General features: G+C 38.1%; 1 protein-coding gene across 1 annotated transcript in view; it reads right to left on the bottom strand.

The window, feature by feature from the left end:
• Window positions 1-10141, bottom strand: part of LOC103267327 (NEDD4 binding protein 2 like 2) — a 64838-nt gene extending 54697 nt beyond the window's left edge. Inside the window, 2 exon segments of the mRNA XM_021715989.1 lie at window positions 6708-6863; window positions 10069-10141. Of these exon segments, the coding sequence (XP_021571664.1) occupies window positions 6708-6863; window positions 10069-10141 (229 nt within the window).
• Window positions 10142-14239: the final 4098 nt, after the last annotated feature.

Genomic DNA, 14239 nt, shown 5'->3' with positions numbered 1-14239 from the left:
TCAACACAGCCATTTCATTCCTGGATATTTACCCAAGAAAAAGACAACACGTCCACACAAAGACTTGTACAGGGCCGTTCATGGCAGCTTTCTTTGTAATCGCCAAACTTGAGTTGTAATTTGGAAAAAACCCAAATGTCCATAAACAGGTGAATGGCTTTAAAACATGTGATACATCCACACAATTATAGACCACTTAGATAACTGGGTAATTAATATAATTTTATTAAAAATGTTTCACTGGTACATGCAACAGAATGGATAAATCTTAAATCATTTTGCTGAGTGAAAGAAGACAGACACAAAAGAGCACATACTGTGTGATTTAAGTTACATGAAATTTGAAAAGACTTAATCTACTAGAAGAGAAAGTAGATCAATGGTGACCTGAAGACTGTGTATGTGTATTGCAAAGGGACAAAAGGAAACTTTTGAGAGTGATGGAAATAATCAGTATCTTAATTGACAGTTGCATGCATGTATACATTTGTGAAAACTTATCAAATTATATACTTTAAATATGTGCAGTCGGTTGCATGTAAATTATACCTTAATAAAAAGTTGTAAAAAAAAGTCAATATCTATCCTTTAGCTACCTTTTCCCTTAAATTTTTATTCTATAGCTATTTTTCCAAACTTTTTGGATCTGTCTTATTTATTTTGCTGTGTGTGTGTGTGTTTTAAAAAATAAATTAGGAGTTGGATGTGGTGGCTAATGCCTGTAATCACAGCACTTTGCCAGCATTTATTAAACGTCTGCTGTGTTCCAGGCACTGTGCCTGACACTCTTCCCGGATTACCTACATTAATCCTTCAGATATATGCACTAGTTCTCATTTTACACATGGGAAAAGAGAGACTCAGAGGGGCTAGTATGGCAGAACTTGAATTTGAATCCAGACTTCCCAACACCAACACCCTTTTCGTTAAGCTACACTGCCTGATGACTCTACATTATGCCAGGATAACCAGCCGGGCCTATGACCATATCCCTGGCAGCAGTGGTAAGAACTTCATGAGGAACAAGATGTGGGAATAATGAAACAGAAGAACTCATTCATTCAGTCAATAATTACTAAAGACCAACAATATTTCAGACATTATTTTAGGTGGTAGGAAAACAACAGTGAAGAGTAGCTAAATTTAAGCTTCCACATTTTAGCTATTCTTGTATTTAATTAGGAACCAAAGACATTCTTTAGACTCATTCACATATAGCTTACTAAAACAATACTGTCAGTAAATTATTACATTCACTTGCGTGCTATTTTCCTCATTACAGTATAATCATTTAATACCGTGTTACAAAATACATAATAATTTTATATATAATTATTTAATACTATTTATAAAACAGTTTTATACTGCTTATAAAACAGTATGTATACATATAATCATTTAATACTGCTTTATAAAATACATAACATGCCAGCGCTTCAGTTTTAGGAATAAAATTTTTGATTTTTCAAAGTAAGCTAGTTCCTTCAAGAATCCAAGTATTTATTTTGGCTGGACAATAGCGGTTGCCCTGACAACAAACTCACTTCTGAGACAGGTTAACAAATACCTTGTGAACAGGGGAGAGGTGATTCATTCTCCATGTCTATGCATTTTGCATTTCCTTTTCATTACATATGACAGGATGCAGTTCTCACAATATAAGAAGGAGGCTGTTCTTTGAACTTCACCTTCAGGTTAAATAAACAAACACAGATTGAATTAACTCCTTCCTTCTAGGAATATATATTTTAAGGTTTAGTTTGTTCAAGGAAAAATTTTAAATTTAAGACAACTAATTCCCATTATCTATAAGCCAAATGGCTAGGTGCTACAGGGTATAAAATATGAATGAGACCTACTCCCTAATATCAAGGGGTTTATCCAGTAGTGGGAACATCAGAGGTTTACATAAGTAACTGGCAGAACAATTATATGAGTCATTGGAAGCTGCCTGGGAACCCAACTCATATACAACATTATTTGTACCAAGATCTAAAAAAATCACCATTTATTCTTCAGAAACACTCATCGCTTATGAGTTGGAGACCATTTGCATTGAGTTTATTCATTCATTTTCATCAGTAAACCAAATTTAATGTCAAGCAAGAGAAACTTCTAATTTCTCTTTTGGCCTTAAAATGGCAAATTTGAAAGATGTGACTTCTTACCCAAATAAGAAAAGGAAAAGAGAACAGAGTTAAGCACATGCAAAGGAAAAAACACTACACATCTGTTAAATATAAATATATCCCATGGATGTTTCTTCCATCTCCTAACCAATCACTAAATCACTTCAATAAGTTATTTCTATAAATTCAGTCTTTTCTTCTACACATCCAATTACCTACAGCAGGAACCAAAACATATTTTTATGTAACAATACAGAGATACCCTGCAAACAGTAGGTGATTATTAGCATTCCAGTCCAAATGAGTAGCCAATCTAAACCTGTGGATTCATGTAACTGAGAATACTTACCTCCCATTGTCTCACAGAATGCAACATTTCAAGGGGAAACCTGACCACAACTAGCAATGTTGACAACTATATCCATAAACAGGATACTGGCCAATGACAGGATGAAATATTAAAATATCCAGCTACTATACCATTAAAACAATAGGGACAGCTTTGAAAGATGGAATGTTTCTCAACCCTAGAAATAATTTTATTCTTTTTTAAACAAACCTGTTTCAGGACTTCTTCAGTAATTGCCTTAAGATTAAAAATATTAAGTCTCTTCCTCTTGAATATATTTTTTTCTAAAACTAAAAAAACCTAATGAATATATTATCAACTGTCAACAAAAAATTATGTGAAAAAAATTTTACATGAAATAATCTACATGGAAATTAAAAATAATTCCACTGACCCTAATCAGACATTTTAAATTGCCACATTTTTTAGGTTTGATGACTTAAAAACAGGAACATATGCACTTGAATTTCTGCTTCACAATACAACAGACCACCTAAAGTAAGTTAATTTCCAAAATACTTAATTGAAAAGATTAGCTTAATTTGCCATGATTTTATCCAATTTCTTTCATATTAAGGTTTTAGAAAACTCAATGTCGTGAAAAGCTATAAAAATAACACAAATAAAACCTGTTGAAGTCAATATTTGTATTTAGGACAGAAAAAACTGCAATGCTTCATTATATATTATAATTTATAATAATAAAACATCCCCTTTTGGAAAGCAATTTAAAAATAATTATTAACTTTTTAATATGACTTTTTAATCAACTACTGAATTTAATGTCAAATAGTTAATAGGTAACATTTACTTTCTTTTTTTTTTTTTTTGAGAAAGGATCTCACTCTCTTGCACAGATTACAGTGCAGTGCAGAGGTGTGATCAGCTCACTACAACCTAAACCTCCCGGCCTCAAGCAATCCTCTTGCCTTAGCCTCTGGAGTAGCTGTGACTACAGGCCCATACCACCAAGCTTGGGTGATTTTTTTTTTCTTTCCATTTTTTTGTAGAGACAATGTCTCCTTATGTTGCCCAGATTGGTCTTGAACTTCTGGCTTCAAATGATCTTCCTACATTGGCCTCCCAAAGTGCTCAGATTACAGATGAATAAGCAGTATTTTCTTGTATAGTTGATAATCAATTGCTTTATATATCAAATCACATACTTAGATGAGTAAATATGCTGGCAAATTAAAGTCTAGTTTATAAACTGGAGGGTTAATTTTTTTAATGATGCCTAATTCTTCTGTTATGAACTAAATTCCTTTTTTTCTACTAAATAAAACAGGAAACAATGCAAATATCATATTAAAATTAAATAAAGCAATCTCAAATCATATAGGCTCTCCTGTAGCAGGTTCCCAAGTATTTGTAAACCAAGGCTTTTAAGCTCCAGAATTATCCTCGGTGCCTTGCATTCCTCTTCATCTGTGGGTCAGATAAACAGGATGATGGACTAAAGTGACTCACAGAAAAAAAGAAGTGTCTTGGTAAAACGTGGAATCACAAAGAAAGGGAATAGACATTTGCTGAACACCTACCATGTATCAGATACTGTGCACATATTTTTTTCTATTCCACAAAAAGGCCATTGAAGCTAGGTATCACTATCAGCATCTTATAGATGGGGAATCAGACTGATGGAGACCATCACAGGTGTTTCTGTTCCAGAATTAGTCATTGGAAGTGCCAAGATTCTAAGGCAGGCCAGTGTGACTGTTTCCCCATAAGGAATCAGTCCAGGCCTGGACTGTCTCGGACTAACCCAAATCCCGCCCAAGCCAAGGCAGGGTGAACAATGTGGCATCTCACCATTGCTTCCCCTCAGTCCCCTCTCATTGGCTTTTCAACACACACATGTTCTGCACAGGCACAGAAATCCCTCTCCTACTTTCTTAGCATCTCCTTGCTATTTCCTAATTCTATTTCCAGCTAATATCATTAAAAATAGAACCAAACAATGATATACCATTCTGATATAGCTGTGCAGAGATATCAGAAAGGACCGATTAAGTATTCTTGAGGAGTAACTGGTTCAGTTAAATACTCTTAAGCAAAATTCCAAGCGCACTTTCTACCTTATTGAATCACTTTAGATTAGTCATTCAAATCAACTTCTAGATATTGAATCACTTTAGATTAGTCATTCAAATCACCTTCCAGAGTCACCATAACCTCTTGAACTCCCTGTGTTAGCTGCTGGTCACTTTTTCCATCTTCCTGTACAAATCAGTAATTGGATACCAGGAAGGCGTAAACTCAAGTTCTTGCTTTTACTTAACACAAAACCATGGACTACTCAATGTATTGAAAATATTCCAACTTGGGCACTTCCTGCTATAAAGACAAGTTGGTTTTTGTCAGACCGTGCCAACTATCTGATTCCTCTCTCCCAACTATCACTATCAGGGTTTAAAAGAGAGAAATGTAAGGCAGGGCTTGGCATCTGTAAGAAATGCAAATTAGTAAATTCAAAGGGCCACAAATAATCCACCACTTTCAGGTATTACATAAACTTATTTTCCTTTTGCCTTTCTTTCTTTTTCTTTTTGTTGGTGGGGGGTTACTTCTCTGAAGTATGAAAAATGAACATGTAAAGAGATATAATGAGTATATGAACATACAGTATCGGGCACTGATAGGATAAAAATACTACTTCTCACAAAACGTTTATTTGTTTAGAATGCAGTAAACTTCACTTATTCTCCATCAGAAATCCCTATTCATCATGGATAGATGTGAGGCAGGACCCATTTTGACTTAAGGTATAGAAAAATGCAGGACTGTTAAATCCAGAACAACATTCTGTCCCTAGAATATGATATACAAAAATAAGAACACAGATGTAATATTCTAATGTTTTGATACCATCAACAATAATCTGCATTAACTATAAAATAATTCCACAGTTAATGTAAAAACAAACCATGCAAACAAAACCCAACAGACTCCGGAGGCTGATACCTTTTTCTAAGATCAGCAGTCTTTTCCTGGCAAGGACAACTGTCACATCTTTTGTAAACTGAATCTCATATTCCAGTCTTGTAGTAACTCTTCTGGTAGCAGATCTGGCAACTTTCATGTCTGATACTATGTAACTGAAACTGAAGTAATAAAATAGTTAAGTGAATTAGAAATCTTAGCTATAGAACAGTAATCAACTTTATGAAACCGGAGATTGATATTATTTAATCTTTACTTTAAGTTTTTGAACTAATTATACAGTATAACATATAAAGTTCTTTAAATAAAAGTCACAGATCAACATTCACTAATCGTTAAGATTTTTATTTATTTCTGTCTTTTAAAAAAGTTCTTCAGAAATATCCATTCAAGACATTTAAAAAAATGTCACTTGGGTACAGTGGCTACATCTATAATCCCACCACTTCAGGAGGCTGAAGCATAAGAATCACTTGAGGCCAGGAGTTGGAAACCAGTCTGGCTAATGTAGTGAGATCCCCATCTCCAATTCAAAGAAAAATGTCAAGTGCCACTTATGACAAATTATCACTCAGAGAAGCCGATAGGAAGCTACAATCAATATCTGCATACCTACCACACGCATTCAATAACTAAACTTGAGATTTTTGCCATATTTATTTGTTGCCTTGCATTTGTTCAAACACAAATGAGTCATTCAACAGACAGTGCAGACATCTACATCTTTCTGTTAATTTCCCGACATAAACCTTGCGCACATCCTCACTGAAAATGACTGATTTAGATGACTCTCCAAAATGAAAAAGTGCCACCACTTTCCACATGTGGGCAGGGCGTCATATAACCTGGGCTAAAGTAATACAAGATACAAGGGGTAAGTGGAAAGATGTAGGCTCAAGCATATGAGGAAAAACAGAAGGAAACACATCTGAAGATGATCATACCGTGCATTAAACCAGCATGCTATTTAACTGAAAAATAATTTTTTTCAGAGAAACAACCTCATTCTGTTGTTTCCTTATTTTTAATAACATTCCTGAATTTACCATTTCTTTTTTATGACAAGAAACTGAGTAACTTCCTAAAATGAACTTTATTCAATTCATCTTGTAAAAACTACAATCTTACTTAACATATAAGTTTCAAAAATAATCAAACTGCTAAAAATCCACTTAGGAGGTTTCTTTTGTATAACTGTATACGTTCTGTGTATCACTCACTAGCCACAAGCAAATGGTCTGATTTGTGATAGAAACGTTACTGACATAACTGTCTGATTCCCTCACCTAATTTTGGGTCTCTCTGCATCTTTCTTGTCCCGGAGTCTTCCTCACAGTACTGGAGGGGCCTGAGCAGCTCCCACTTGGTCATCCGCTTGTCAAAAGGGAAAGAAACTGCAATAGCACCTGCAGCTGCCACCAACTCGGGACAGGGGCTCATTTCTGAAAAGGAAAATGAAAAACAAATGAGAAAGAAGAAAGAGGGATTGCTTATTATGCCATTAGGGTACTTGTCGGTGACCAGCACTGACCAAGGGTGGGTTAGGACCCGCACCAGAGAATCTGGACAGCGAGAAGAAACTACTCGGAGGCAGTTCTTCTGGGAACAGTCTGATCAGGACTGGAGCCGATTTTATTCAAACCTTTTCCAACTTATATACCATTTTCTATACCCTCCAGCAGTGTGATAATCACTTACTGGGGGCGTACAAGTTCTGTGCTTTACAAACTATGCATCACAAGACCACCACGAGATCTGCAATTTCCAAGCAAACAATTCGAATTCCATGATGCCTGCCGTGCTTACATTAAGGTCACAGGTGCACAATTTCAATACAAATCGTTCAAAGTGTTTTCCATGATGTTCAATGAATCATTCATATTATACTCTTTGTTCTATACCCTGATTAATACAAAAAACTTTTCTAAGTTAACTCTAGGTTCAATCCAAGTTCACTGACTCCCAATATTTTTAACGATTAATATTATCAACTTAACACTATACTATAATCTATAAGTTTAGTTAAATGACTTAGCTGTTCTATTAGCCTATTATGATTCAACGTAGTGTCCTGTAATTCTATAACAATTAATTCAAATCTCATTCCTTACCATAACTTATATGAGTTTCATAAACCTAAACTTTAATTTTTATATGATCTAGTGATTGGACTTTAATACTATGCTATATCTTATTAAGCTAATACCTTATCGTTAATTCTTTTATAAATCGTATAGTAACTATTACACTTGAATAATGTAGCAAAAGGAAACAAAACAGCAAGCATAAATTTACGCAACTATGTATATATTTTATCCTAACAAGTCTACTCTAAAAATCAAATAGTAGCTGTCACACTCTTGAACAAGGAAATGCAGGGCTGCCAAGATGGCGGCCATGGGCTGAAGCAGACAGAGTTTCGGTAATTAACGAAACAAAAGAAAACGTTCTGCCTGGCTAGGGGCAGGGCCACAAAACTATCATGGTAATTTAGTTTCTAATCTTAGCCCTAGGGGAAACAGCTTTCCAAAGCTGACTACCCAGTCTACCAGGAAATAGAAGTTAAAAAATATCTAGAAAGAAGTAAAACTTAGAAAGACAGAGAGAAATAATTCTGCTATGCACTTTCCATCAGGTGTATTGAGATTTACTTATAAGTTTTACTGCCATGTATGCACACTGGTCACTAATCACACGCCAATATTATAGGTATAACTGATATCCTATGTCAGAGGCGATCTTCCAGATGGGCCTTTACAGGCCTCAGCCATGTAGCTATAGATGTTGGCTCCCAACATGAAAGGACAAAATAAATGGGTCTGTATTGTGATTTTTGAAAATAATGCAATGTCTGTTTTAGGGACTATTACTTTTGAAAACCAAAAGAAAATTAAGTTATCCTTAGTTATCCTTAAGGTGGATATTTTCTGATAGTTTGATTAAAATTAGGTACTTCTTCAGATGAATTTGGACTGCTTTTATTTATTTTTATTTTTTTGAGTAGGAGTCTCCCTCTCTTACCCAGGCTGGAGGGCAGTGGCACACTCCCGGCCACTGCAGCCTCAACCTGCTGAGCTCACTCAGGCGATTCTTCCACCTCAGCCTTCCAAGTAGCTGGAACTACAGGCATATGCCACCGTGCCCGGCTAATTTTTTGATTTATAGAGATGGGGTCTTACCAAGTTGCCCAGAGATGGGGTAGAGATGTAGAGTAGGGTCTCACAAAGTTGCCCAGGCTGGCCTTGAACCCATGAACTCAGGCCATCCTCTCACCTCGGCCTCCCAAAATGCTAGGATTATAGGTGTGAGCTACCACACCTGGCCTTTATTTATTTATTTTTATTTTTTAATTTTTTTTTGAGTTGGAGTCTCACTGTCACCCAGACTGGAGTGCAGTGGCCTCTCCGGCCACCGCAGCCTGGACCTGCTGGGCTCCGGCAATCCTTCCGTCTCAGCCTTCCGAGTAGCCGGAATTTCAGGCATGCGCTACCACGCCCGGCTGATTTTCTGATTTATTCTAGAGATGAGGTCTCGCCTGCCCAGGCGGGTCTCGAACCTGCCGGCTCAGGCAATCCACTCACCTCAGCCTCCCAAAGGCGCGGGATTACAGGCTGAGCCACCGAGCCCGGCTATTTTGTTCTTTTAGAGACAGATTCTTGCTCTGTCAACAGGCTGAAGTGCAGTGGCACAGTTATAGCTCACCTGTAGCCTTGAATCCTGAGTTCTTGCTTCAGCCTCCTGAGTAACTGGACCTCCATGCCTAGCTACTTATTTTTTAAAAATTTTGCCGAAACAGGGGTTTTGCTATGTTGACTAGGCTGGTGTCAAACTCCTGACCTCAAGCAGTCCTTCTGCCTCTGCCTCCCAAAGTTCTGAGATTATAGGTGTGAGCCACCACACTGGCCCTTAAATGTACATATTAATTTATTGCAACTTTAACAACATCCCAGCATTAAATGTTTGTTACCTGAGGGGTTGAATTCACGGAAGAGAGATCATAGAGTTGGCATTATCTCCTCCATTTTCATGCTGTCATATTTTAACTGAGTTTTTGCTGTTTCATAATCTTTTTATTCCTTTTATATTTATTCTCTAGCACATTCTTTATGTTGAAGAGGTAGTGTGATATAGTGGAAATAAATAGAATTTGTAGTCTCATGGACCTATGTTTGAATCACCACGCTATCACTTACCAGACTGTTTGATGTTGGGAAACTCTTACAAGTTCTTCAGTTAAATAATAATAAGCACTGGGCACAGTGGCTCATACCTGTAAAGCCAGCATTTTGGGAGACCTAGGCTGGAGTCTTGCTTGATCCTAGGAGTTTAAGAGCAACCTGGGTAATATAGCAAGTAGCCTGGGTAATATAACGAGACCTTGTCTCTGCAAAAAATTAGCTGGGCGTGGTAGCTCGTGTCTGTTGTCCCAGCTACTCGGGATGCTGAGATGGAAGGATCACCTGAACCCAGGAAGTTGAGGCTGCAGTGAGCCATGATCATGCCACTGCACTCCAGCCTGGGCAACAGAGTGAGACTCTCACTCAAAAAAAAAAAAAAAAAAAAGTACTTCACATAATAGCATGATATGTATATAGAAGATGTAACAGTGCCTGGCACATGGTAGAGAGTATGTTTTTCATCCCTTACCTATTCCTCTCAAGCCCTCAGGGCTTTCTGCATTTTCTCTTCCTGTCTCCATTATTAAAACAGTTGGAGTCATTTGGTATGACCTTCATCTTTGTTATTTTCTTTTTCTTTTTTTTTGGTCTTTTTTGTTTGTTTCAGAAGTATTTTTCCAACAGGGTTGTTGTGAAGATTAAATAAGATAATCTGTATGAAATTGCCTGATACATTTCTGGCCCATATTAGGCATTAAATAAAGATTAATTGGCTCAATGTAAGATTAATTTTATCTCTGATTGCCTATCTTGCTCCTCCCTTAAGTTTTATTTTCTTCTTCCACAAGTACTACCCTTCTCTGTAGTGTGTTTAATCTTTCCTTATCCTTTTTCTTTTTTTTTGAGTTGGAGTCTCACTCTGTTACCCAGGTTGGAGGGCAGTGGCATGCTCCAGGCCACCACTTTCTCCACCTGCTGGGCTCAGGTGATCTTTCTGCCTCAGCCTTCCAAGTAGCTGGAACTACAGGCGTGCACCACACCCGGCTAATTTTTTTGATTTATTTGATTTATTGAGGTCTCACCAAGTTGCCCATGCTGCTCTTGAACCTGTGGGCTCAGGCAATCCTCTCACCTTGACCTCCCAAAGTGCTAGGATTATAGGAGTGAGCCACTGCACCCGGCCTTCTCTATCCTTTTTCGAAAAGTTTTCCCTCCTAGGGGGAAAACCCCTTTTGCTTGGCCTTGCTGGCCCTCTGGCTAATACCATGTTTATTTGATTCCTTTATGGTCAGGTTTATCAGTTAAATAGTTAAGGGACTTGGTCTTCACTTTTCTACCACTGCTCTCATATTAAACCCCTACATTTTGACATACAGTAATCTTTCCTGAAACGGAAAGAGCACCCTCCCATCCATGCTCCCACAAGGCTTAAATATTGTAAGCATTCAATGAATGTTAGTTAAATAATGAATGAAATGAGAAGCTTTAAAGTACTATCACTGAGAGCCCTCTAATGCTTTCAATCAGTGGGTTTAAAGAAACCTTGTAGGAAACCATTTTACCTAAATTCAGTCTAAATGGATGTTCTTGTATAACGTGAATTTTGTTGTTTTTCTGATAAACTACGGTTTATATCAGATTCAGGGAAGAAATTTTAAATACTATGTTTTAGAGAAAGTTTAACTCTCAAGGCAAATTTATTAGTAAAGGTCTCGTTTTCTATTATTTCTTTAAAGAGAACTGAGGTCATTGTTTTTCCAGTTCACTGATAACTCAGACCTTTGCTCTTGAGCCCAGTGAAGTCAGTTCAGCAGCCATCTTCTCAGACCTCTGTTATATTCACCAGACCATAGCTGCGCAGGGTAATCATGCCACCTTTTTGGTTAATGAGAATAGCTAATATGGCCCCAGAGACATATTCTTTTAAGCAAAACAATTGCAGCTTTGATCAGTTAGATTTTTTTTTTTTTTTGAGTTGGAGTCTCACTCTGTCACCCAGACTGGAGTGCAGTGGCCGCTCCCGGCCACCACAGCCTCGACCTGCTGGGCTCCGGCGATCCTTCCGCCTCAGCCTTCCTAGTAGCCGGAATTACAGGCATGTGCTACCACGCCTGGCTAATTTCTTGATTTATTGTAGAAATGAAGTCTCGCCTGCCCAGGCGGGTCATGAACCCACGGGCTCAGGCAATCCACTCACCTCAGCCTCCCAAAGGCGTGGGATTACAGGCTGAGCCACCGAGCCCAGCTAGATTTTTTTTTTTGTCATTATAGTAGGTTGACTTGTTGACAATTAGTATTTTTGCCTTATTTATCTAGTAGATAGTATTAGTTTGCCAAATGTTTTTAGAGAAAGCTTTGTTTGATTATAGAAATCTTATCTGTTATCAGATCTTATGTAGTTTACTGTTAATTGAAAAAGTTGGTTAAAGCAAAAAAAGAAAAGTGATACATATATATCATAAGCATTTTATTTTAGCTTAAAACAAATGTACATATATCTACCAATCTTTGGTGTATTTAGTTTGAGTCTGCTGATTAGAGTTCTTCGTGTTTTTGGCATTAATGACACCCTATGATACATTGCTTGCAGCTTCTACTTAGGTTTTTTTTTAATTTTAATTTTTTTTGTTTTAAAGATATGGGGTACAATTCAGGGTTTAGGTATATAAGTGGTCATCATACAGGTAAAGTTTGGGTCTTCCTTTAGTCCTCACTTTGCCTGGTTTGAGATCGGGTACCCTTATTGGTGTTATGTGCCTCCTCCCTCCTTCCCCTGACAATGACTACTGCCAATGCTTTTCTTATAGTATAATGATAAATGTTCAGAGTCCCCTTATGAGTGAGTACATATGGTACTCAGTTCTTTGTTTCTGTGATAGATCACTGAGTATTATGTACTCTAAATCCATCCAAGTAGCTGCAAAGTCCATAATTTTGTCTTCTTTATGGCTGCATAACATTTCACTGGTTCTATGTACCACATTTTAAAAAATCCAGTCCACTTTCAATGGGTAGCACAGTTGGTTCCATTTTTTTTGCTATTGTGAAAAATGCTGTGAATAAACCTGCGTGTGCCAGTATATTTTTTATAGGGTGATTTGTATTCCTCCAGGTATATTCTCAGAAGGAGGATTGCTGGGTTGTATGGAGGTTGGTTTTTAGGTCTTTTAGGAATTGTCACACTGTTTTCCACAAAGGTTATACTAGTTTACACTCCCACCAACAGTGTAGAAGTAGTCCCTTTTCCCTGCATCATCTCCGGCATCTGTTGTTTTTTTGAGTTACTGATGATGGCCATCTTGACTGGAGATGGGTGGTATCTCAGTGTAGTTTTTTTGGAGGTTTTTTTTTGAGTCAGAGTCTTACTCTGTTGCCCAGATTGAAGTGTAGTGGCATCCTCAATGCTACCCCAGCATCAACCCACTGGGCTCAGGCGATCCTTCCGCCTCAGCCTTCCAAGTAGCTGGAACTACAGGCATGTACGATCATGACCAGCTAGATTTTTGATATATTGTAGAGATGAGGTCTCCCTATGTTGCCCAGACTGGTCTCGAACCCCTGGACTCAGGCAATCTCCTGGACTCAGGCAATCCCCTGGGCTCAGGCAGTCCTCTCACCTTGACCTCCCAAAGTGCTGGGATTATAGGCGTGAGCCACCGTGCCTGATCTACAAATAATTTTTATTGATTCATTCTTCCAGAGACTTTAGCTTAGTTTTCAAAGAAATGGCAACTTTTCTTTTCTTTTTTTTCTTTTTTTGAGTAGGGAGTCTCTGTCACTCAGGCTGGAGGGCATTGACACCATCACAGCTCACCACTGTGTCAACCTCCTGGCCTCAGGCGATCCTTGTGCCTTAGCCTCCTGAGTAACTGGGACTAAGGGCATATGCCATCACACCTGGCTAAATTTTTGACAGAGATAAGATCTTCCTATGTTGCTTAGGCTGGTCTTGAATTTCTGGGCTCAAGCAGTCCTCCCACCCTCGGCCTCCCAAAGTGCTAGGATTATAGGTGTGAGCCACTACACCCAGCCTAGCAACTTTTCTTATATTCTTAGTTTATTAATATATTTAGTGTTTCATTACAATTATGTAATTGTAATTATGAGCACAACTGGCATTAAATATGAGAACAATAGATACATCAGATTCTTTTACTCAACCAAAAATGCATGTATAATGTGTACCAAAATAAACATGTAGGCTGGGCTCGGTGGCTCAGCCTGTAATCCCAGCACTTTGGGAGGCTGAGGTGACTGGATTGCCTGAGCCCGTGGGTTCAAGACCAGCCTGGGCAACTTGGTGAGACCTCGTCTCTACAATAAATTAAAAAATTAACCCAGCGCGGTAGTGCATGCCTGTAGTTCTGGCTACTTGGAAGGCTGAGGTAAAAGGATCCCTGGAGCCCAGCAAGTCAACGCTGGGGTGGCTGTGAGTGTTCCACTGCACTCCAGCCTAACCTGGGCAATGGAGTGAGACTCTAGCTCAAAAAACAAACAAACAAACAAAAACCACATGTATATAAACTTGTACAACAGTTTTTTTCTTGTTTTGGAACCTCATTCTGTCACCTAGGCTAGAGTGCAGTGGCAAGCTTGCAGCCACCGCAGCCTCTACCTGCTGGGCTCAGATGATCCTTCCACCTCAGCTTTCGAAATAGCTAGAACTAGAGGCATGCGCCACCACGCCGGGCTAATTTTTT

This window comes from Carlito syrichta, unplaced genomic scaffold (genome assembly GCF_000164805.1).
Source record: "Carlito syrichta isolate Samal-C Ts95f unplaced genomic scaffold, Tarsius_syrichta-2.0.1 Scaffold308104, whole genome shotgun sequence".
NCBI lineage: Eukaryota > Metazoa > Chordata > Mammalia > Primates > Tarsiidae > Carlito > Carlito syrichta.
The sequence above is the reverse complement of the archived record's forward strand: the minus strand, read 5'-3'. Positions and strand labels throughout refer to the sequence as shown.